Source organism: Labeo rohita, chromosome 9 (genome assembly GCF_022985175.1).
Source record: "Labeo rohita strain BAU-BD-2019 chromosome 9, IGBB_LRoh.1.0, whole genome shotgun sequence".
In the NCBI taxonomy this organism is placed as follows: domain Eukaryota; kingdom Metazoa; phylum Chordata; class Actinopteri; order Cypriniformes; family Cyprinidae; genus Labeo; species Labeo rohita.
In genome coordinates, this window is record NC_066877.1 from 13585471 (window position 1) to 13612375 (window position 26905).

General features: G+C 37.7%; 1 protein-coding gene across 1 annotated transcript in view; it reads right to left on the bottom strand.

Moving 5' to 3' along the window:
* Positions 1-26905, bottom strand: part of igsf3 (immunoglobulin superfamily, member 3) — a 186835-nt gene that overhangs the window by 52155 nt on the left and 107775 nt on the right. Inside the window, exons 3-5 of the mRNA XM_051118750.1 lie at positions 19598-20017; positions 7040-7426; positions 993-1400 (exon numbers count right to left, since the gene is read on the bottom strand). Of these exons, the coding sequence (XP_050974707.1) occupies positions 993-1400; positions 7040-7426; positions 19598-20017 (1215 nt within the window). The remainder of the gene's footprint in view (positions 1-992; positions 1401-7039; positions 7427-19597; positions 20018-26905) is intronic.

Below are 26905 nucleotides of genomic sequence, written 5' to 3' on the forward strand. Positions count from 1 at the left end.
AACAAAAAAAAAAACTGAAGTATACATCAAATACAAAAGCATGTGTAAATAATTACATAAGAAACAGGCCTAGAATATAACATAAATATAAGCAAGTTATATTTATATGACTAGAATAAAAAAACGTATATAAATATGTATATACACTACCAGTAAAATGTTTTTGAACAGTAAGACTTTTAAAGAAGCCACTTCTACTCACCAAGCCTGCATTTATTTGATTCAGCAAAAGCAGTAATATTGTGAAATATTTTTACTATTTAAAATAACTGATTTCCATTTGAATGTATTTTCCAAACGTAATTTATTCCTGTGATCAAAGCTAAATTTTCAGCATCATTACTCCAGTCTTCAGCGTCACACGATCATTTAGAAATCATTCTAATATGCTGATTTGCTGTTCAAGAAACATGTTTTTTTTTATTATTATTATTATTTTTATGATCAATATTTCAGTATAATCAGCATTATACACTGTACCATTCAAAAGCTTGAAGTCAGTATCATTTTTTTTTTTCTTAGGAAAGAAATTTTAGAAATTAATACTTTTATTTAGCAAGGATGCTTTAAATTGATCAAAAGTAAGGATAAAGAAATTTATATTACAAAATATTTCTATTTAAGATAAATGCTGTGCTTCTGAACTTTCTATTCATCAAATAAACCTGAAAAAATTCAACTCAGCTGTTTTCAACATTATAATAATAATAATAATAATAATAATAATAATGCATATTTTTTGAGCAGCAAATCAAAATATTAGAATGATTTCTGAAGGGTCATGTGACTGGAGTAATGATGCTTAAAATTCAGCTTTGAAATCACAGGAATAAATTACATTTTAAAGTTATTTTAAATAGTAAAAAATAGTCCAAAATTTTACTGTTTTTGCTGTACTTGGATTAAATAAATGTAGGCTTGGTGAGCAAAAACTTCTCAAATATATTCTGAAACATACATTATGTGGTTTCAAATAATGTATGTGCTCTTACCAACTGATTTTACAGTGACGGTCTTGCTGGCAGATTCGTCTCCAATCTGCTGCCAGGTCCAGTCAGGTGCAGCACCGCTCTGGGACCACTCAGTGGCGCTACACCTGTACTGGCCCTCATCCGTGGGGAAGGCATTATACAGGAACAGGGTGAACGTGTCAGGTCGAACCCGCTCCATCCGGACCTCTCCAAAGCTGCTGCGCTCCCTAAAGGTGGGTCCAGGAGTGACCGTGCCCTCACGATCCACTGTAGCCACATTGACAGCGGGACCCGCCCCCTCCTTATCTGTCCACTGCCACGTCACTGACAGGGGACCCACAGTGTTGCTAACAACGCAGGTCAACTGGATAGTCTCCCCCTCCATAATCTCTGAAGTGTTACTGGATAATGACACAGTGATGTTACTTCCTAAGAGAGACAGACAAACAAGAAGAAATGAGACATCAATCTTTTAAAACATGACACTAGTGCTAGTTTATTACATTCATATTAATTAGAGTACTTTTACATTATGTACGAGTAAATCACTCATGACAAGCTGTACAAAGAAACAACTCCACACAAATTTTCATTGGGAGCAATCTGGCTTTGCAATTCAGTCCCTTAAAGGCAAGTACACAAGAACACTATTTTCTAAGTATGCATTAGATGCACAAGAACAACTCGTACCTACTTGAATGAAGAAAAAAGCTAATTTTATTTTAGTAGCATACATCAAATTAGTAGTGCAATTGCATCATCAGCTTAGTTTCTTTAGCTGGCTGGCCAAGCTAATGCACACTCTGGAACAATACATTCAGGGGCTGCCTTTACCAATAGAGAAACAGTTTTTTTTTTTACTTAAAGGACAGACTTCTGTACCATTTTTAGCATTTCAATCTCTCCCATTCATTTCTCTATGAATGGCCGGTTTTCTTCTACTATTTTGTCTCTGGTTGTGAGTCAGTTGCAAAAGCCACTGGAGATGGATGCAAATGCCTGAGGCAAGAACACACAGTTCCAGGTCTTCACCAGGCTCCTGGAGTATTGTAGGAACCGCCTTTACAGGACAGGGCCTGGTGGACCTTATGGTGCTTTTTCACTGCATTGTATGGCTTGTTACGGGGATTTCCCACAGTGTACAATACCTAGTGCTAGTGCTTCTTTTAGTACCACCTCGGTTGAGGTTCCAGGTGAGCTGTTCTAAAATGTGATGTGTAAATATTGTAGCTTAGAGCTCCTCAACCCTGCTCCTGGGGACCCACTGTCCTGTAAAGTTTTCTCCAACCTGCTTCAATACACCTGTATGTGTATTCTCAAGCAATCCTGAAGAGCTTGATTAGCTCTGCTTCAGGTGTGTTTGATTAGGGTTGGAGCTAAACCAAAGCCACTAGATGGCAAGCCTGCAACTATTAGGCCATGTCCACATTAATACGTTTTCGTTTGAAAACGCATCTTTTTTCTCTCCGTTTTGGCCTTCCGTCCACACTGAGACGGCGTTTTTGGTCAAGGAAAACGGAGCTTTTTGAAAACGCTCTCCAAAGTGGATAAATTTGAAAACGCCGTTTTCGCGTTGCAGTGTGGACTGTGAAAACGGAGGCTTTTGAAAACGATGATGCATGTTTAGTCATGTGACGCATATTGTACCAATAGATATCCATGTTTATACCGGTAATTGTGGCTTTTATGTGCTATTCACTTTTTTACACTGCTGCTAAAGATATATTTGTACACTCTTCATATTACAGTCCTAAAAAAGATGACAGAAACTGTACTCACAGTTGCTATCCTGACTCCTGCAGCTAAACGTGAGGACAGCTGCTTTTTAGATCAACGTATTATGACTCTTCCGTCTGTATCATCTCAGTGAGTTTTTACGCATGCACAGTATGTCGAATTCAACGTTTTCCTACGTTCCAGTGTCCGGAAAACGCTTGAAAACGCTAGTGTGGACGGAGAGCATTTTAAAACGAAAACTCTGTTTTCAAATGTGTCCGGATTAATGTAGACGTAGCCTTAGCCAAAAAAGCGTAATGGCTAAAGCTAACACTTCCAGTATGGCAATACGTGGGAAAGGAGACCAGAGGCCATTTTTTACACTAATGTTTTACACAACAAGTTTTACACTAAACAATACTTTTGGATTGAACTATTTTTTTTTTTTTTTTTTTTTTATAGAGTTTACCATGAAAAAAATGCTGTTTTATAAGAGATGTCACTGATGTCACTTTTTGCGACAGGTGGGATTTAACTTACAGCACTTCTCATTCATTCCTATGGTATCCGTAAACGACGACTAAGTGTTGCACAACTCTGACTGAAATTCAATGAGGTCAAGGCCCTCTCATCTCCCTATAGTAAGACAATCTCTGGCTAAACTCTGCAGGACAGTGGGCCTTCAGGAGCAGGGTTGAAAACTGCAGATCAATGATTGGTCAGAGAGAATTGTCACTAGCGTTTCAGGTTAAAAAGTAAATAAATTGTAATTTTTTGGGGGAAAATAACCAATCGTTTTGCTAGTAATCCCCTTTTTCCTCAGCTGGGATTGTTTAGAGCCCTTTGAAGCTGCACTGAAACTGCATTTTGGAAGTTTAAACTCACGAGCACCATAGAAGTTCACTATATGGAGAAAAATATGTTTTCCTCAAGAAACAATTTCTTTTTACGATCGAATAAAGAAAGACACAAACATCTTGATGACAACGCGGGTGAGTAAATTATCGGTAAATTTTTGTTCTGGAAGATATAGTTAGCAACAGTCACCGCAGTATCATTTTTAAACTACTTGCATTCAACGACCATCACATGCAACTTGAAAAAAGAAGTGGTTGTATCGTGGTCAGTAGACGAGGTGGCAGCACAATTACAAAGATTAGTCTAGAATCCCACTCACTTTGAAGTGGTAAAAAGCAGAAAAGCAAACAGGGACGAGTCGTTCCAGTTTTTCATCTTCAGAATTTTTTTTTTTTAATTTAAGTTAAGTTTTCATTTGACAACATCTGAGCTCATGGTAAGTCTAAAAGGTTTGTACATTATCACTAAAATCAATATGCTAACGCTCTTTTCTCCATATATTTCAGTGCACTCTACAGCAGACTAGGCCTCAGACTAGCAGGAATATTTTTCTCATCAAGAGGTCTAGAGCTTGAGAGATCTTGTAAGCGCAAGTGTACTGTAGATCAAAGCCTTCGCAGACATCTCCAGAGTTCTCGACAGGGATTTCACACCACCACATCCCTATAAAAGCAGCATGTGATAAAACAAAAATGGGACTTTAAAGAGACAAAGTTTGCGCCCTTCCCATGGGTCATCCGAGGCTCTCTTTAGAAAGAGGCTCTAGCAGAACTTCTTGAGAAGAAAACCACCATGACCAACCACACAACGAACACAAGAGGCTTTGATTTCATACATAACAAAAGCGAAACATCTAGGGGTGAAACCTCTTGAATTTCTAATGCGCTCCTATTCTCTGAGGAGATGAAATAAGAAGTTTATACAATGATCAGTTGGGGTATGGCTGTACCTTAACCCAGTCTAGTCTCTTAGTGTCTCTACATGTAGATTCTTCAGTTGTATACTGTATTTTGCTTGAAAAACCAACTAAGATAGTCAGTGAGGCCTTGAGCAGAAGAGAAAGAGTGAGCGTGTGGGCGAAAAAGAGGAAACTCTGCACTGTCTTGAAACCATACTGCAACTATCAATCTACTGCTCTAATAACCCTACAAATATTGCACAGGGTCTCCTGTGGGGGCAAAGACAAAAAAGACCAAAGCATGGTGTAATAAAGTGCCTCATTCACAAACCAAAAGACTCCTTTAGCCATCTTAAAGGGATGGTTCACAAAAACAAACTCACTTTCGCATTGTTCCAAACCTGTATGACTTTCTTTCCTCTGTGTGACACAAAAGAAGATATTTCGCAGAGTATTTTGGCTTATAAAATGAAACTCAAGCAGCTAGTAGCTGGGGCATTGTGGAAATGCATAACATGGCCACCTAAATAACTAAGACCACAAATATAGCTTTTTGACGTAATGCATCTTTACTTGCTGTCCGTCCTTTCAAACTCTCTAAAAGCAGATTCCCCTGAGGAGAAAGACTGATCTCCATCAACTTTTGGAGCGTGAAAGGACCGTTGTTGGAAGAGGCTGGATTAGAGTGGCCAACGTCTAAGCAGAACAGGTGTATTCTCACTAACCTTTGATTAACCTCCACTCCCCCATCTAGCTTTCATCAACTCCTTGAGCTCAATTTTGGCTTCTTAGCCTGGGCACAATCACATCCACCTTGGGGATCTACCAAGGCGACGCTGAAGGCGCTGGTGTTCCCACTTTCATTTCATGCCTGTTAGACTTGGCTTTTCGAGTAGCTCTCACTTGAAATGCAATGCTATTTCAAGGGCTTTTCAAGCCTCCACAAAAGCAAGTTGTGAAAAAATGCTGTGCATTAAACGATTTTACACAGGACTGTATTGCCCACTCACAAGCACACAACCAGTGTCAGGGCAGCTACTCTGAAACTCTAGCTTAGTATTTAAACTACAACACAAGCTGCTGACAAAACAGACAACTTTTTAAAATGTTTTTAATGGGGCAGCACCTTACCTTTTTACAGTTATTTTAAAATGTAATTTATTCCTGTGATAACAAAGCTGAATTTTCAGCAGCCATTTCAGCAGTTACTGGTGTCACATGAAATCATTTTAATATGAAAATTTGGTGCTCACTTTATTACTGTTGCAAAAAAGTTATGCTACATAGTATTTTTTTCTGTATTCCTTTATAAATAGAAAGTTTAAAAAAAACAACATTTGCTTGAAATATATTTTTTTGTTTGTCACTTTTGATCTACTTAATGCACCCTTGCTGAATAAAGTATCGGTTTCTATTAAAGGGAACCTTGGGTATTATGACTTGTATGGTTTAATATAATGTAAAAGTTGTGTAATCTGAGTTGTGTTGCAGTAAAAATAGCAACAAGTAGCGCTGGTAGCTCACCGTGAGCAACTGTTTGACGTCAATGAAATTATGGTCTGCCCCATAGTCCAAAATATGTAGAAAAAAAAAAAGTGGATTTTTTTAAATAGCGTAAATCTTTAAAGAGTTTTCTACTTTATATTTCAGTAAGAGACATCATTTATGTTCTATAAAGTCATACAAGTCTTAATACTTGTATGACTTTATATACAAGTATATAAAGTCAAGTATATAAAGTTTAAGTATATAAAGTCAAGTCAAGTATACAAGTATATAAAGTCAAGCATAAGTTCCCTTTAAACAAACTGGGAATGACACCAAAATAGTTTATATATGCCTTTAAATAATGTCTGGATAAGGTCAAAAATAGTTTAAACAACCTAGATTTTTACTCAATACTCCAATTTTTCTAGACATTCAAATATCTATACCAACGTTCTGCCAGCTTTATTCAATTCACTCATGTCTGTTTCGTCAAAACTTGGGGGGTAAAAAAACACCAATCCTATGCCAACACATCTTTTCTTGTCTTGTCAGGCTTTTATAATAAGCTCATTTTTGATACTTGTCAGGATTTTGTTGTTCATGTAAACACACTCAATGTGACAAAAACTGACGTAGTGTTCTGTCACACTACACTGCTACTCGTTAATGGTAAACTTCTTCTATCTAGAAAACAGCTGAACTGCTTTCACACTACTGTTATTTTTTCTCCTGTTTACTCATTACTTCTAACAGTGGGAGTCTGCACTATGAGAGAGAGCACCTGGCACAAGAACTGAAAAGCATCTGAGAAAATAAGGGGCGATACTGAGAGCATACTCTGTGCTTCAGAAACCTTCAGCAGAAATAAGAACTTTAATAGCCGTTTGCCTCCACAATATTACTAAATCAATTTCTGAACTCTCTACTTTTTTAAACCGCTCACTTATAAGCTAAACTACATCAGAATAATCCACTTAAGGTGACGAACATCTGAATTGAGGCTGAAGGTTCATCTTTTCATTTAATAAGAGTGCTGTTGAGAGGTATTACCTGACTACTCTAGGGGCCAGTCAGAAACAGAGGGCCGATAAAGAACCGTGATACTCACTGAGAGGGGTTACGGTGATCTGAACATTACGGGAGCGCTTGCTGCGGTCGATGAAATCTCCAGTGAGGGTCTTCTCCCGTTCTGTCACTCTGCAGATGTATTTCCCAGAGTCCTCCGGCAGTAGCCGCTGCAGCTTGAGCAGGTGGACGGACGGGCTTTCCTTGCGCACAGTTAGGAGGCCGGTGGCTTCCCGCTCCACGTAGTTGGGTCCCAGCATGGGCACGGCGCTGGGCCCAATCACGGCTACGGGTGAGCTGCTGAAGACCCACGACACCGAGAAGAAGCGCTCGGGAACGTTCTGAGCGTCAATGGTGCAGCGGAGCTCCAGCGGCTCACCAGCCGTGTAGGCCCGACGCTCAGTGGTCACCTGGATGCTAAAGTCCCGATCTGCGAGAAAAAGAGAGAGAGAAGATGATTTAGCCATGACAAAACGGCCCACATTGGACTAAATTCAAACCAGACACTCACATCAAAAGCAAACGAATTTTCATTTATAGAACTAATTTCCATATGATACGCGGTTTGTGCGCCTCATCAGAAAAGCACTTTCTTCACTTCATTTGGCTTCTTCAGAGGTGATTGCCCCTGGGCTCTAATTACTACAGCACACTTCCTGAGAAACACTTTAACTGCGTAAGTACATGGCACTGACACAGAGAAAGGGAAATGTACAGAGGGATGATGATGATGTGTGTTTTTACATGCAGCCATTATTTGTGTCTCACGCTGTGTGCTGCTCTCCAAAATAACAGCACAGTAAACAGGCCTGCGCTAAAAGAGGAATTCACAGATCACAGGGAAACAAAGGCCAGTGGCTGTTTTTCCTTTCCTCCTGTGGTACTCAAGCAGCATGAGGCTCCATTAGGACATTACTGCCCGCCTGAATGGAGCCGGTCTGCGTATTAGGACTAAATCTGCACGCTTCAGACAGATTAATTAGCAGTGGAGATGAGGGGCTGCACGTGAAAATGAACGGGAAAAAATGGAGAGAAAACCGACGGGATACATTAGATGAATACATACACCCTACCGTTCTACATCTAAAATCAGAAATCTGTCTGTGTTTGCTGGATGATTGCTGTCGGACTGATTTTTGGTTACCGGATTTGTGCTTCATAAAGAGCATCAATGGCTAATCAACACATTACGTATCAATAAACATCCCAGCCCTAGTACATTTTAGATTAAAAGGATGGCAAACGAATGTTCATAAATTAGGGTTGGGTAAATATTTACATTATATTGTAAATGAAGCAACATTCACAAGGATTCTAAGGCAAAGTTCAATTAATTTTCATGAAACATCCATCATTCCATGTCTCTCTGATTCAAAAATTTGTGTGTCATGACTCGAAAATACTATTTTTAACTATTAAAAAGATTTGGGCCAGTAAAATTATCAAAGGCAATGGTAAAATCATTTAAAATGTTGCAAAATATTTCTATTTCAGATAAAAGGTTTCATTTAAACTTTCTATTCATCAATGAATCCTGAAAAAAGTGGAGCTCTTTCCACAAAAACAGCACATCCATTTTCGACATTAGCCCCTTTCACACATACAATCTTTACTAAATTGCCGTTAAGAGAACGTGTGAACAGCACCTTTTTAAAAATAGCGGTGAATTCATTCTGGCAATTTACCGCTATGGGAAGTTGAGAAATTTTTTGACATTCGTCATATTTTGTGGGGTAAGTTCACAACAGTGACAGAAATTAATCTTTTCCAATAAATTTTATGGGCATTTTTACCTTAAAAAGCCATTTTTATGTGTGCAAAGTGTGCATCATCTTTTGAGTCAACTTCTTACCAAGCAAATAAAATCAGTAGCAACAAATTTCATCTTTGCAATGCAAAGGAAACAGTTGCATTTGCAGTGGCATTTAGATGTATTTACACATTGTATAATGCAGCTCTGAGGGACATGGAATGCTTTAATTTGCAGTTACAAACACATAATGTTTTGATGTTTTAAACATAAAACATTGAAAACTAATGTTTCAAATAATTAAAAAAATTAAAAGATACTTTAAATGTGAAATTAAAAATGGCAGTAGGTGACAGTAAATCACTGTTAATAAGTGAGTCACTGCAATTGAACCGAATCATTTAAATAGTTGATTCATTCAGGAACGAAACACCAGTGTTGCCAAGTCTGCCGTATTCCCACGCAATTGGGCTATTTTAACACTGTTGCCACGGGTTGTTTTTCATGTCCGTGGGTTGAAGCAACCCCAATAACGTAATATTTAGTCTCTGGAATGCTAATTTTACCAGGGGAGCACCGCCAAAAAATTTTACCCCCTAGGCCGCAATTTTTACTGGGGGACCCCCCTGAAAATGTGCTTGGGCTACTTTTGGTCTAGTTTTGAGTAGCAATTGGGCGGGCTTTGTTTTGAAAACCTGGCAACCCTGCGAAACACCGTCATGTTGCTCAGAGATGCAAAACAGTGCTGTGGCTACGTTTGTAATGATTTTTGTTGGCAAAATAGAGCAAAAACAGCCAACATTGTGACTAAAACATAAGTCTCTTAATATTAACCTTATTGAACTGTTGTACAAAATCAATATCAGATTTGTAATCATGCAGACTTTTGGAGAAAAAAATGGAGAAAAACTCTTTGTGTGACATTGATCAACTATAAGAAATGATATTAATATATACATTTTCTGCCTCAATATTTTGAATTATGTAATTCTAAATGCATTTTAATAGACTGAATCATGCAGTGAAAGAAGGCACACTAAATGCATATTCACACTAGTTTATCCTAACTTACTAGACTTCACCATGTGATGTATGCCTGCACCCTGTAGGTGTGTTTTGTTTGCTTTTCACAATATACTCGATAATGTCAATTCGCACATCGTTAAAACAATAATTACAATATTATCGCACACCCCTAGCTGTAACATTACTAGTAAATTACCGGTAATGTGCTCTGTGTGAATGTAGAACGACCGGTATGAGCATGTACGAGTTCAGAACACGCTGACGTATGACGTCTACTGAATGTCTGCTGAAAAAAAGAAACAAATCCATCACAAAAATTCTAATGGTTTCCACTACAAGAATCATTACAAACATTACAAACCATCAACTTTATCATTACAACCATTAAAACAAAAAAAAATGGTTTTCTGTAGTGTGTTTTGGGACACATTCCATTAGGATTTAGTGGTTTTACCAAGCCACCAACCAATTACCACTAGAAACCCATAGGGTTCATTAATGTTTCCATTAAAACCCATACCAAGTCCCATTATAAATAGTAAAATCATTACAAATTTTGTGATGGTGCCTATTGTTTTTTTCAGCAGGGAACATTCTGACCCAGATGACGCATTTACTCCACGCTGTATATGGAAATCAAAGGAACGTCAAAAGTTGTCTAATACAATGTCTCTGGGCCAAACGTAGCTAAATAAATGTAAACGCTTGACACAAAAATAAAACATCAACAAAAACCCTGGCCACGTATACCCCTCCATGTTTATAATCACCACACGAAGAGGCGAAGCCGTTTAGAAGTCATTTCTGATTAAAGATGTCACCAAATTTACCAGTATTTTGAAACTGATATGTGAATGGCGCTTTACTGGTAAAAAGACTGAGCGTCATCTGCCTGTGTGAATAGTGCAGTTTTGTAATCTTACAATTTACTGGTACTACTGTGTGAAAGGGGCTAATGACAATCAGAAGAAATGTTTCTTGAGCAGAAAATCAGCATATTAGAGCGACAGAAGACTAGAGTAATGGCTCATAAAAATTCAGCCTAGGCATCACTGGGATAAATTACATTTTAAAATATATTTAAATGAAAAAATTAAACTGTAGACATATTCACTTTTTTTGTTTAAAGTCTATTTATGATCAATTAAATCCAGCCTGGATTACCATAAGAGTCTTGTTACCGACCCCATACTTCTGGATGGTAATCTGCAAATTATTTTATAAATAGATAAATAAACGTATATATTATAACACTATAAATATATTTTATTTATAATATAAATATACAAAGAACATAAATACGAGCACTGAAAAGACCTGCACACATTTCATGCACACATGAGAAACATGCAGCCATCATCAAGGGCATTCACTGATCAAGGCCTCCCTGTACTATGTAATCAAAGCCAAAAATTTTAAGGCAGATGGTAGTGCAAAAACAAAGGAGATCAAAAACAAAAAAAGACGAATGCTTCCACTTTAAAAATGAAGCGTAAATTATTCAGCGAGTACTTCTACTGTAATCCCACAGTTTGCGGTGATGTTCCAGTGTGTTCAACAGCTCAGAGAAGACGACAGCGAGAATATGCTGCCTATACTTCATCATTTCTCCTTCATGTGTCCTGGAAGAGATGATTGACAGACAGGAGTACAAAAGTGCTTTGTACAAAAGACGCACAAAGTCACTATGTTCACTGAACCCGAGACCTCAGGGGCTGACATCTTATTAGAATCTAATTACGAAGATGTTCTCCTTCGTTTTACAACTCTGTTATAGTCAAGCACAGTACAATACGATAACTGTGGACAAATCTGGCATTTATAAGGAGAAGGATACTTTCAAAGCCACATGAATAAAGATTTTAGAACGGGAAGGAAATGTCAGGACTGAGGGTTCACAGCATGAATGACGCCATTAGATTCGAATTTAGCATGCACAATAGATTTGTATGACAGCTAACCAGAGAGAGAAAGAGACAATTGTGTTGAGTGGGAGCAGTAATAACTGTGGTAGCTGCGTGAACAAGCTGCTGTGTGGGATTCGCTGCCAAAAGCTTCGTCACAAAATGAGTCCATCGATCTGCTGTAGTATGTGCTTCAATGAGCCATTTGATGTCCTATTAATGCTTACCGCACAACTTCTGTTTTTTCCCCACAGTTCACCAGAGCAATAAACACATTAGCAGACAGATGAGAGAAAACACACAAACGTTTACACGTGTTATGAGCATGACATATGGTGCGCACTGAGCTAATGTCAACATAAATATGCAAAACAGAATAATCGCACATGACCGAGTGTGTAATCGCGTGGCTCCCTCAGCAGCTTTGAGCTTCCCTGGTTGAATATCCAGTTTAACATGCTTTTTTATTGGAATAAGGTTACTGGTTTCTAGTTGGATCAAGTTGGTAATTGTCTGGTTGACCAGTCAGCATGTTCTAAAGACCAGCTTGAGCACCATAAACTGGTATGACCAGTTGGTTACTAGCTTAAACCAGACTTTCCAGCCAATTCAATGCAGTCGATTCAATCAGCTACAAATAAAAACACGTAACCTGGCTCAAATCCCACAAAAAAGACACCCAATCACTCTTGCACAGACATGTGCACTTTCAATTGAGCCTAACAGGCCACTGGCTAGTACACAGAGAACATTGTGAGCGTGTTGTCTAGCTGGAAGGGAACTTGGACACAGCCTGCTAGAAAAGGGGATTACAGACAAATCTGTCTTCCCTCGTCTCAGTGTTGCTCTTGAAATGCTCTCTGGAATTTCTAATAGGAATCTCAGTCAGGTGAAGCCTGGCTTGCATACTTAAGGATCAGGCCGTAGTGACTTCACCTTGACTCGCTTTAAAATCCATTAAACATTTATGTTTAAGAACTACCTATTACTATTATTATTATACTATTATAAACCCTTCCTACATGCGACTGACAGCATCTTTTAATGAAAAAGGAGAGCAAAAAAGGTCCATGACCTAAGGACAGCACCAAAGAGATCTACAACTAAAACTGAATCTCTGAAGAATATCTCTGAAGAATAACTACTTAAAAGAGCATTTAAATGCAATTTGTTCACTTGGCCTTGGTAGCATTGTTATTTTAGAATTGTTTATATACTATTATGATATTCATTAACATTTTGAATTTGAATACTGCTTGATAGTACAGGGAAGTAAAAAAAACATTTAGCTGTAGCAAACGAACGTCATGTGTAGTTTGTAAGAAAACTGGGACACTTGACTGGAAGACGCACACAATAAAACAGATGACTATCTCTAAAGGCTTTCAAAGGCCATTTACTGTAAATAGCCCCACATACTGAGATTTTCAAAAAGGCACTTAGCAATAAACATTATAAATGAGATTACTGTAAGCAACTAAATCACTGAAATGTTTCAAATCCACTCTGAGCTCCTTTTAACATCTAGTGGACTTTTTCTGATGTCCACTTATAAATCCGTAAAATTTGTGGTTGCCAGAATTTTACCGTAAACAATATGGTAGCAACATTTTAGGTTTTACAGATTTAACTTAAATTTACATTTAAATACCGTAATTTCATGAAATGATATAATGTTACCATACCAACCTACTGTACGGAAGTACTGAAACCTTTTTGTACCTTTGTCATACACTGATAAGCACCAAAAACAGGTGGTGATGAGAAAGTCACATGATGAACCAAAGCCCATCACAAGCAGCTTGTGTCATTCACACAAACACTAAACACCATCACTGTAATGCACATGAAACTGAAATAATGCAATAAACATTCATTTAACAACATTAGATGTAACATACATGAAAAAAAAACATCAAATGTGAAATGTAATGCAGGGAATTCTGGGAATCTCAGTTTACTGTAAATTATATGTTGTTGTTTTTTTCCACTTACAAAAACGGTATACTACCATAAAATTACACAATGTCCAATACAGTTTTTCACCGTATATAGTAGGAGAACTTACCGTTAACCAATTAATAGGTTTGTACTGCAGCATTTTTAGTCTTTTACCGTTAAAATCATGGCCATTTTTTACAACGATTGTTTTACAAAAACAAAGGCATATTTAGTGTTAAATCATATATTTTAAATATAAATCATATAAAATCATATTTAGTGTTACATAACCTCTACAGGACCTTTGCTACTGTACCTTAAAAATGCAATGATTAGTTAGACTACTAATGTAGTTCACAATTTTAAAGTAGGGTCACAATTAAAGGGGTTCTCTTATGCTCTTTTACAAAGTCTTGATTTTGTTTTGGGGGTGTACTAGAACATGCTTTCATGCTTGGTGGTTCGAAAAACGAATTATTTTTAACATAATTTGCCTGCCTGGCACAAATGGGTCGATTAGTTCCGGGTTTAATGAAGGCCCACCTTCCGAAAAATTAAATGTGTTGTGATTGGTTAGCTGTCCCAATGCGTTGCAACTGGTGAACAGCTTAGACAGTATTTCAGTACTGCCACACCCCTTGTCAAAGAAGCAAGTTCCGTGTACAACATCATCACTGATTAGCCTAGTTTATTCTAGTGCAAGTTTATGCATTTTAAAAAAACATTTGCATTATAAGTGAAGCTATCTACACTGTATGATAAATAAATGTCTTACCACACACTGTACACGTTCCATACAAAGAGGGATCATACAAAATGCATGTTATTTTTTATTTAGTACTGACCTGAATACTGAGGACAACTGAGGGACTCATATGCAACTATTGCAGCAGGTTGAAACGCACACTGATACTCCAGAAGGAAAAACGATGCATTAAGAGCCGAGGGATGAAAACTTTTTGAAATTCAGGGTAAATTTAACTTATTTGGTCTTCAGGGAAACATGTAATTATCTTCTGTAGCTTCTGAAGGGCAGTACTAAATTAAATAAATATGATATTTAGGCAAAATAAGAAAGATTTGCTCATTTTAATTCTGATCAAAAGTTTACACCCCTGGCTCTAAATGCTTCGCTTTTTTTTCCCCTTCTGGAGCATCAGTGAGCATTTGAACTTTCTGTAATAGTTGCATATGAGTCCCTCAGTTGTCCTCAGTGTGTAAAGATGGATCTCAAAAATCACAGTAATTGTTGGAAAGGGTTCAAATATACAAAAAATGCTGAAAAAAAATCCCACCAAAAAAAATCTGTGGGTCCTAAAGGATTTTTCTGAAGAACAGTGGGTAGGTTAACTGTTCAGGACAAACAAGGGACTCGTGAACAACTATCACCAAAAAATAAAAATAAAAATAAAAAATGGCTGTGGATTATTCAGATAACAATACAGTATTAAGAATCAAAGGGATGTAAACATCTGAACGGGTTCATTTTTATAAATTTAGCTATTATTTTCTCTTGTGGACTATATGTAAACTTCTTTTATGTAAAATATCTTATTCAGGTCAGTACTAAATAAAAAATAACATGCATTTTGTAGGATCCCTATTTTGTAAAATAATTTGTATCTAAACTTTTGACCTCAACTGTATATCTTATGAATTTAAATCTGTAACAGAATGATCTCATTTCTGATTTTGTGGTGGCTGTGCTTTAAAATTAAATTATTCTAATCTTAATTAATGCGATTCTGACAGAAATCTGACAGGTTAACCCTGCCTGCTTTAAATGTTTCAAAATGATGAACAGTTTAGAGAAAAATACTGAAATTTAAATTTAGAAAAGTAATCATATATAATCAGTTTCATTAATTTACTAAAGTAATTGAAATAGTTATACTACTTATTACATTTTAAATAGTAATAAATAAAGTAATAAAAGTAGCCTTCCTGATACTGACAAGGCGTAAAAGTGAATCACATTAAATGTCTACACTTGTGTGTCATTTTACTTTCCCACTAACAGTCACGGTTCACTGCACCAAAATGGTGGCTATTTAGTGTTATAAAGCCATGAATCAAAAATTTGGTCAAATGAGCTGAAGAGAAGTGGAAGTGTCTTTAATCTGTCTCTCTGAGGAGCTTGTCTGGTCTGCGTTCATCTCACCCTGATCCTACACTGCTGAATACCACAAATCACACGCATTAGGCTCTGTCCCCATCTGCAGCCAGGCTCTATGGAGGTGCCCTTGAGAGACAGCCATCCAACACCCACACCCTAAAATCACAACCTGTCCTCTCCTTGTCCAATCCACCCACCCCCTGGGACTCTTGACCAATAACAGGCTGAATTAACATGCCACTCGCAGCTCCCGTCCCGCCGAGTGTTTGATGAGGAGGTGCAGTGTCACCTCCCATTCCCATCAAACCGCTGGGCCGGTGTGCTTGAGATTGAGTTACAGCCTGTGTTCAGTCAGTCAGAGAGAGACAGCGCTCACGTCTGCTGTACATGCTGTCTTACGCTCAGGATAGAGCGACGGCTCTGTAATAAATTGGAAAGTAATGGACTAAAGCCGTAGATGAGGGAGGCATTTTTCTGCCCCAGCCTCTGTCCCGTGAAATATGGCTATTCTGAAGAACAGGAGAGAGGGGAAAAGTTCAGATCTATGACACCCAATGCATCATGTTCAACCAACACGACCGCAGAGCAAAATTTACGTCATCATTCACCGAAAATCTTGCCTTTTATGTTAGATCTTAGACATCAGGTTTGACAGTGATATCAAACATTCTTGGTTCTCATGACTACAAGTCAGGCACAGTTATTTTGCAGTTTGTAACATAGCTAACCTTCAGTGTGAACAATCTGCAAAGCTGTTAATCAAAAAGTGCATTATACATAAAGATATTATTTCTCAAAAGAAAGAGTCTGTCATCTTGGCTTCTAATCTTCTTTATTTGGACTAACACGTCTCTGAACCACAACCTATATGTACTTTTGATATGTTATGCGCTAATATGTGATGTATACCTAGTGCAGCTTTAGGTTTCCAGATAAACCATGTAGCATATCAGACACAGTTATTTGTTACATTTAACAAATAATTTTTAAACCCAACAAGCCAGCTATATGCTGGAGTTCTGGAGACAACCCCCAAACCAACTAACACCCCAAAAGGGCTCAGTTGCCAGGGCGACCATCTGATAACATGGGTTTTATTGCTCAAAAGAATGCAAGCAGAGCACACTACATTTGCCCACAGGAAAGACACAATGCCTATAGAAATGGACTCTTTCCTGTTCATTCACAGACAAACCGTTCTTTGACCTCCTTATTGCACATAGCCCTAGGTCAGTGTGTATAGTATTACTGTATTTGTAATGTTTTTCATTCTATACTGTTATATGCATTTGTTATGATACATAATTAGTAGTATAACTCACCTATGCCATGTTTGGTCTCTTTGAATTCGTATTTTGATTATCTAAATGATGGTGTATATTATATGTTGATACCATTTGCAACATATTAGTGTTTTAAGAAACCTTAGTAGTTTTGCATCAACACCCAATCAAATTACATATGCAAAATACCAAGTGCACAGACAAAGAGTAGTAAACTTTCCCTCCAAAAGTGAAAATCACTATTGGCTCTTGGACCTCCTGGAGGTGTAGCCTTAAATACATCCCACAGGCTTCTTCTCTCTCTCTTCTTCCTCCACTCTCTTCTGCAAAAATCTTCCAATTGCTGCTCGTGTGGAAGGACTCATGGGGAGCCTGAGCCGGCACAGGGCGTGCCCGGCAGGCCCCAACATATAGAGCTTTGGCTCTTGTCCACCAAGTTTTGTGCGTTTTCTATTTAGTTTCTTCACTCGTCTCACATGAGTGACTCGCCTCAGTCAGTTAGTGGTTCTTTTAGAACCCAAGAGGATGAGGAGGATGAGCTAGAACTCTTCAGGACTTCTCTAAGTTGCGCCTGGCCTTGCGGCCTTGTCTCTCCATTCCCCAAAGATCTTCAGCTGGGTCCCTCTCAGCTCTTGGTTCTTCTTCACTTTCCACATGTGAAGAAACTCCCAGTCACCATCGAGTCAGAACATCTTTGGAGTTCATCACTCTTCGGACCCGGAAGAACGTGATCGCGATTCCAAAACCACCACTGCTCCAAACCATCAAGACTTTTACCCGAGACTGCATTCAGACACTTGTTCAACGACCAAGGCAATGCAAGCAGATTCCGTCAAGTGGAATTAATTTATTTCTTTTGTTATTTTTAGATTTTGATAAATTCTGGACTACACTGAACTTCATTGTACAGACAGAAATGGTTGAAATATTCTTCAGAATATCTACTTTTGTGTTCCACAGAAGAAAACACATGAGTTTGGAATGACATGAGGTGAGTAAATGATGACAGAATTGACTTTTTCCCCTACAAAAGCATTGGTCATCAAGCAGATGTCAGCCATTGGTGATTACTCAACTGATGTGTTGGAGTTAGATGAGTTGATGCGACCGGCTTGTCATCTGATGCTGAGAGACCACTGTGACTTCACTATGATAACCTTCATGTCACTGACGATAACAATGAGTGGTCTCGTGAGAGCCAATGCTTGCTCTGTACTCCATGACAGGGAGTTTGATGTTAAGAGGATCAGCAGGCACCGCTCTGGGAGTTTGGTAATGTGCTTAATTTTAGATAGTGATCAGCTCACAGGGCATATTTTAGCATTTCTGCAGGGAAGCAGAGTCATGCATGCCCTGTTTTACACAGAAAGGCGACCATGAGCATGACACGGTTGAGTCATTTGTCTAAAAGGGTTGAACACGAATAAGTACTTCTGTAGAGGAAAGTGTCTGAAGAAATTATCATCTTAGACTGAACAGACTGTATATTTAATTTAGGACTGTAAGGGACAGAAGTACAGTTTATTTAATATGCTGAACCGTCTAAAAGAGATAGTTTACCCAAAAATGATACTTTATCACTGTTGTTTGTTCGAAATTGAGATTTATAAAGATTTATTTGTTCAGATAGGACAATATTTGGCCAAGACAGAACTTTTTAAATACCTAGAATCTGAGGGTGCAAAAAAAAAAAAAAAAAAAAATCTAAATATTGAGAAAATCACCACTAAAGTTGTCCAAATGAAGTTCTAAGCAATGCACATTACTAATCAAAAATTAAGTTTTGATATGTTTATGGTAGGGAATTTACAAAATATCTTCATGGAACATGATCTTTACATAATATCCTTGATTTTTTGGCATAAAAGAAAAATCGATAATTTAGACCCAAACAATGTACTTGGCTATTGCTACAAATATACCTATGCTACTTATGACTGGTTTTGTGGTCCAGGGTCACATATTTTAAGTAATGTTGAACCAAACTGTTTTAGTGACCATTGACTTTCATTACCTTAGGATAGGAGCAACATGAGGGTGACAGAATTTTAATTTTTGGGTGAATTATCCCAAGCAGTCTTAGACCATGTATGGATTTCTTCGTGTCCAATGGAAATGTTTTGGTTTTTGTCAGCTACATCAATAACTCTCAGGTACACAACAGTATGTCTCCTTCAAGAATCATGACTGGTTCATAAAACCATTCTTATGTTAATGTTATGTTAATTTACATAAGATTGAATTTATGCAACAGTATATGCTAATTTCTTCATGTTTCAAGAATGAGGCATATTGACAGCATTGTACAGTACTTCTATCCTTCACAGCCTGTTTTTGTTCGTCACAATAAATATGACGTCTACTTAGACTAATTTTCATAGTCTTCAAATGCTTTCTTTTGTCTACATTTACACTGCAACTGGATGTGGCTAAAAATGTGTTTTTCCACTCCTGAGAAGAAAACAATGGTTTTCTTCATCAACACCTCTTCTATTCACTGTGTTAAATTAAATCTCAGTCTATAATTAGCAATTAGTCTTTGAAAGATGTTGTGATTAACCTCCAAACAACTCGTGCTCACCTGTGGGCTGAACTTTGACAGACGTCTTCTCTGACTCTTTCCGGGTCATGGAGTACCAGGAGCGATCTGGGTCCTGAATCCATTCCGAGGCCTCGCAGTAGAACTCTCCCTGGTCTGTGGGCTGAAGCTTGTAGATAGTGAGACGGTAGGACGTGGCGCTCGTCTTGTCCAACCGCAGGTCTCCTGAAGAAAGACGTTGACGATACTGTCCCCCTGGACGCAGAACAAAGTCCCTCGATAGGGTGACCAGGTCACGTGGTCCAGAATTGGGGTCATCAGCGGGACGCAGGTACCAGCCCACGGAAACGTGAGTATGCTGGGATGTCTGTCGTGAGACCTCACAACTCAGCTGCAGAGTGTCCCCCTCCACTTTCGAGAGAGTCTGAGCAGCGGCCGTCACTGTCAGAGTGTCCGGGATCACTGCGGAGAAAAGCGGGGCAAGAGGTTAGTTTGAGAGTAGAGTTCATGAACAACAAAACACACCCTCAAAGGCATTCAGTCCATGTCCTATTAACATTTAAACAGGATTCTCTCCTGCAGGGAGGCTCAATCTCAACCCTTTTATTAACTTATAGCCTCAAGAAATAACAAGCCTCTTTTTGTCCTCAACAACCCCTCACTCTTCTTCTCCCTCTGTCAGCCTCTGGGTCCTTATATCCAATAAAATATGGCAGAATTTTTTTTTTTTTTTCAAAAAACAGAGTATGGCTACAGAGCAAACTGAAAGATGCACATGCTTTCTTAGGGCTGAAACATACTCTGCACAAGTATCAGTATCAGTATTAAAATTCTGGCTGAAACTGATAACTCACGTTATGACTGGTAACAAATTAATGGCTAGTATTAAAAATGTACAATATTTTTAACTTTTTCCCCACCAAACACAGAATTTTCTGTGTTTCCACGTTTCACCGTTACACACTCTGGGATGCTATTATGCATCTCCTGAATAAATCCAGTATCTACCAATCAAAAATACAGGCGAGGAAGACAGATGTCATATGAAAAATAATGCGATGGTCAACATAAAACAGCTTATAAATGAAAACTGCCTAATATTACAGAGTGAAATGTTGATCCAGTAAGTGGTAAAGGACCGTGAAGCTTTGGGGGTGCTGATGAAAATGATCTACTGCATCTATGCTTTGATTATCATACTGAATATGATCCAGATGTAGTATTTGATAAAAATGCGATTTTCTTAGCTTTTGCTCAAAATGTTGCTTTTTTTTTTTTTTTTTAATGAAACTTACCTACATTTAGGTGTTAATATAAAAGATAGCCAGAATAAAACAGATTTTTTGTTTAAAAGTAGAGGCTCTGTTCTTTATTTTGATGTATTGCATGATCAGATATTCATACAACAAAATATTCTGGATGCCATTAAATTGTAGTGAAAATGATAAAAAATAAATGTTTTTTTTTTTTTTTTAAATTGTACATGAAATTAAATTATTTTAAATTAGTTTACGCATTAAATATTATAATGTATAGTATGAAAATTCATATTCAAGATTACATTTACCAGTTAATAAATTACTAAATAATTGGTATTTTTAAAGATTAACTAAATGAGATAATCTAAATGTATAAATAAGCAATATTATACTTGCATCTCTGTCAGTGTTACTTTAGTACAATTTATATTATAGCATTTATAAATATTAAATTAAATAGCTTTTATGCTTATATTTTTTTATTTATTTTTAGTGTTTTAATTATTTTAATTTAATTTTAGTTGACTTAATTTTAGTTAACTTGACTTTAATTAATTTTGTTATGTGCTACTATCATTTTTAGTAGTCTGGGCTTTTACAGTATTTATTTATTTTTTTATTTAAATAATTATTTTTATTTCAGTTTTAGCTTTAGTATGTTTAGTATGAAACTCACAACTGCAAGAAATAAAGTCAGAATTGTGTTTACATCTCTTTTTTTCCTCAGAATTGTGAGATATAAACTCGCAATTGCGAGGTATAAGTCCAATTTTAAGAGGAAAACAGACAGATATGTTCTCACAATTGCGTGTTATGTCAGAATTGTGTTTATATCTTGCAATTTTAAGTTTATTTCTCAGAATTTCAAGTTTAAGTCTCAGAATTGTGACTTTATAACAAAATGTGTTGTTGACTGCAGTATATGAGTGCACTGTAGAAGCTACAGGCATAACAGATATTTAGATATCAATATTTTTATATCGACATCTGATTTAAAGCACATCTACTTAAATATAAATGTAACACTGGCTAGAGCACTTGGGTTTGTAAGAGAATACATTAAGTATGAATTTCTTTGCTTGCCTTAAGTACGTTTCAGGCCCCTATAGGTTTAGTCTACACAGTTGTTCTCTCTCGTGTACAGTGCCATAGGTTCACATATGTAAACAACATGCTGCAGATGCACATGGACACATGTTTGCATGAAGCTAGGGAAGCATGAAAAGAGAGCAGACCCGTGACCGCAGATAAACCAAACATACAAACACAGATTTCTTTTTTCATGGACAGCTTGCTATGCGAACGTGCTGCCCGAACCCACACTCACACGCTCGCACACTCCAGCTCAGCAGCAGGGCATTCCAGCACATCTCTGACACCACGCTACCATCCTTTAACGCTGAGCCACCACAACATGATATTCTGCATCCCATTACCGCTAGATGTCTTCGTGCGGTGCTAGCATTGATTAGCACCAGTCAGATCTTCAGCCTGGGAACGGCGTCTCACAGACTGTGAAAAAAAACAGCTCTGACATCACGGTGCGAGAAATGGATTTTTGTGACAAACCAAAATCCTGGAAATAAACCTGTGTGACATCTTGAAAACTGCAGCCACAATATTTATCTGAATGAGGCGCTGACAGCTGACAGTTTCTCCAATGCCTCAAGTTTCCAGGACACTTAAAAAAATCATTACGAATCCTAAATATAGAAAGCCTTTAGCAAAATAAAAGGAACTTCATAGTTATTTAAGCATGACTATTTGTAGATTTCGATCTGCAGCTGAGATGAAAATTCATTTAAACGACTTTCCAAAAAAAACGTGGCCATAAAAGCTAAAAATTATGCGCTTATGGATGAATCTTACATCGCTGGCTCAGCTCCAGGCTGATCATAGGAGTGGCATGGAAATGTAATCCTGCTGGCAGTGCGTGATGAGGTGCATCTGGTGCTTTCTGCACCTTGTCACCTCTTCCATGAGTCCAGCATTGCAGGTCTCCAGCACTGAAGCAGGTCCAATGTCAATCCATCCAGCCAACACATAATAAAATGTTCTTGGTGCGTTGTGCACCTTGTCACCTTGGTAAAATGGTTTTCCAAGTGCCTGATGTAAACAAAAGTACATGTACCTGGCTTTTGATTGCTTGACAGCAGTCCAGTTGAATAATGTCTATGATGCATTCCTGTAGCTTAACACACTAACACATGGTGTTAGCAATGACACACAAATCAGTTTCATTTGCAGGGAATGTATTAAAGGAAAAGTTCACTCAAAAATAAAAATTCTGTCATTAATTACTTACCTTCATGTAATTCCAAAACCATAAGACCTCTGTTTATCTTTGGAACACAAATTAATTTTAACGTGTCAGTTGCGTTGCGGTCTATGCAGGGTCAGAAAGCGCTCGGATTTCATCAAAAATATCTTAATTTGTGTTTCGAAGATGAATGAAGGTCTTTTGGGTTTGGACTGACATGAGGGCGAGTAATTAATGACATTATGAATTTTTGGGTGAACTATCCCTTTAATTGCTTAAACATTTAATGTGTATGTCGTTCAATAAGGAGGAATGCACATTTCTACAATTAACTGTTTGAAAACTGATTCTCACTCATCGGCTCTTTATATACAGTGCCCTCCACAAATATTGGCACCCTTGTTTTTCAAAATTCTAACCTTTCATTTGAAGTAAAACAAATGAAAGTGGCGGAAATCTCATTATAAAGTAATTGTTTTTCTCTAGCTCACGTTGGCCACAATTATTGGCACCCCTAGAAATTCTTGAGTAAAATATCTCTGAAGTATATTCCCATTTATATTTACTTTTTTTTTTTTTTTTTTTTTTTTTTTAGCACACCAGGGTGACTAGGAGCATGAAATTGTCCAGCCATGACTTCCTGTTGCACAGGATTATAAATATGAGGAACACAAAGGCCAAATTCCCTTAATCATCCATCACAAGGAATAAAACCAAAGACTATAATTCTGATGTGCAGAACCAGATTCTGCACATCAGAATGACCTTCACAAAATAGAAAGTACCTGTAAGTAAAAGAGCAATAAAGCATTGAAAATCCCCATTTCCACTATCAGGGCAATAATTAATAAGTTCCAACCAACAGAAAATGTTACAAATCTGCCTGGAAGAGGACATGTCTATATATCGTCCTAATACAGTGAGGAGGAGAGTTTGAGTGGCCAAAGTCTCTTCAAGGATCACAGCTGGAGAACTGCAGAGATTAGTTGAGTCTTAGAGGCAGAAAGCCAAAAAAAAAAAAAAAAAAAAAAAAAAGGTCAAATAGTCCCTACATCACCACATGTTGTTTAGGAGGGTTTCAAGAAAAATCCTGCTCGCTCATCCAAAAACAAACTCCAGCATATTCAGTTGGCAGATATGACTGGAACTTCTAATGGGACTGGCTACTATGGTCAGTTGAAACAAACAAAAGGGCTTCTTGACAGCAAACACTCAAGATGGGTTTGATGCAAACAGGGGTAAAAAAGTACCCCATGCCCACAGTTAAATACACTGCGGGATCTTTACTGTTGTGGGCCTATTTTTCTGTCGGAGGTCCTGGACATCTTGTTCAGATACATGGCATCGTGGTTTGAATAAAATACCAACAGATAAAAAAAAATCTAAACCTGACTGCCTTTGTTAGAAGTCTTATAATGGGTCGTGGTTGGATCTTTCATCAGGACAATGATCCAAAACAAACACAAAAATGTGTCACTAAGGACAAAACGAACCTTCTGCCATTGCGGTCTCAGTACCTGACCTGAACCCTGTAGAAAATGAGTGGGGTGAACTGAAGAGGGGAAGCATCAACATGGAGCTGGGAATCTGAAGGATAAGGAGTTATTCTGCATGAAATAATGGTCTCTGATCTCTTGCCAGGTGTTCTCCAAACTCATTAGGCATTATAGGAGAGACTCAGAACTGTTATATTGGAAAAATGACGTTGCAATAATTGGGTGCCAATAATTGTGGCCAACATGAAAAACATTTACTTCATAATGCGATTTTCCCCACACTTTCAATTGTTTTACTTTTGATGAAAGGTTAGAATTTTGTGAATTTTTTCAATGAAAGATCAGAAGGATAAATTATGCAGATTTATTTCCACAGCTACCTTTGTTCATATTTACCAAGGGTGCCAATATTTGTGGAGGGCACTGTAAAATTTATATTATTCATTTTATTTTACTGAATGTACTGTAATTGGTTGGGGTGTCATTAATTGGGGTAATAATACTGTGGAATTACAACTTAGTATCAGTAGTTATCAGAGTTTGTTATCTGTGCACTTAAAATCCAACGTATAAATAAATAAAAATGAACTTCAAGTGACTGTTATATGACAGTAACAGCCAATCTTAATAGAGGATGTGAGCATGCACAATTAAAAAAAATAAATAAATAAATATAACAAATTAAAAATGTGTATATTCGAAGGGATAGTTCACCCAAAAATAAAAATTCTGTCATGAATTACTCACCCTAATGTCCTTACAAACCATAAGACCTTTGTTCATCTTCAGAACACAAATTAAGATATATTTAATGAAATCCGAGAGCTTTCTGACCCTGCATAGACAGCAACGTGTATCTTTAAAACAGTCTGGACAGAATTTTCAATTTTGGGTAAACTATCCCTTTAAACACAACTATATAAATATATATATTTCATAATAAATATAAACATATCCAATATAATATTGACCAATAACCAATGCAGTACTAATATCAAGTGTATGCCTAGACAAAAAGTCCCTGCCAAAAGCATAAATGTAAACCCTAATATTATCACTAATCTAGTTATACAGTACATTCAGCTACAGTAGCAATAGGAGAGTAGTACACTCAGCTCCATTTAACAAATTATATCACAGACTCTTCTTCAAAATCAGCGAAGAAAGTGCGAAATAAAACTAAGCTTTCAACTGCAGAATGTGCAACTCGATTTAGCCGGGCCACTTGATGACATTCTAATCTTAAACAGAGGCCTTCAAACTCTCTCTAAAAATGAGCCTTAACAGAGAGCTACATAAAAGCCTTTATGAATCAATCAGCCTGTCTCTCTTTCTGTGCGAAAGGCCCTGAATAAATGAAAACCTATTGAACTGAGCGAACTGAGCGAACGGACTCACGCGTACTCCTCCAACATTACTGCACTGTGAAAATGAATCCTCTCGGTTTACCTGCACAGGCGTTGGGGGGCATCTGCGGACGAGAGCTCAATTATTCAACTTCATGTTTGCTCACACATTATCACCGCTGAGCTAGAGCGCACAAGCCACACAAAAGGTACGCGACACTAATGAAACAACAGCGAGCGGGGTGGGGTGGGGACACAGCTTATATAAAACTAATGAAATGGGAGAAAGGCTGCGTGAGGGGAGAGATGAGTGACGGAGGAGGAACGGCAGACGGCGGCGATGCAAATGAAACGAGGGGAAAGAAATGAAAGAACCAGAGGAAAGACGGCACTGTTTAACAGCAGGTTACTTCGGCGCCGCTTTGAAGCAGCACAGATGTTAGACACAAAGACAGAAAGTGAGAATAAAAAAGCAAAATAGTGAAATGAAGGCTGAGAGACTGAGGTGGTGGCCCTCCGCTGGGTTTTTTAATAAGAAAGCCCACGGTGTCTCTCTCACACCCTGACGAACAACTACTTCACAGATCACAACAGAGGTGGGGAAACACAAGGATAAAAATAGAGGGACTTTTCCATTTGGGCATCTGATTATTCTTTCATTCTTATGTTGTGTGTGTCTAGAAGCGTAGATGATGGTGTAGGAGTGTTAAAGAGAGCAACCGCTAACACGGATTCCTTTGTGGAGGAGTGCGAGTGTGTGTTCGTATGTAGGCGAGGACCTGAGGGACAATCTTCACTACTGTAGAACCACGTACACCCCCACACTCATCGCTGACTCCGTAACCATCACGCATTATGATGCAAGTAATGGGCAAATCTCATAAGCGTCCTTCGTCTTAGCATAAGCGCATGCTAAACAAACGTTAAAGCTAGAGCCTCCAGAGAAAACACGATCGATAAATATCAGATATCATATTCTACAGAAACGA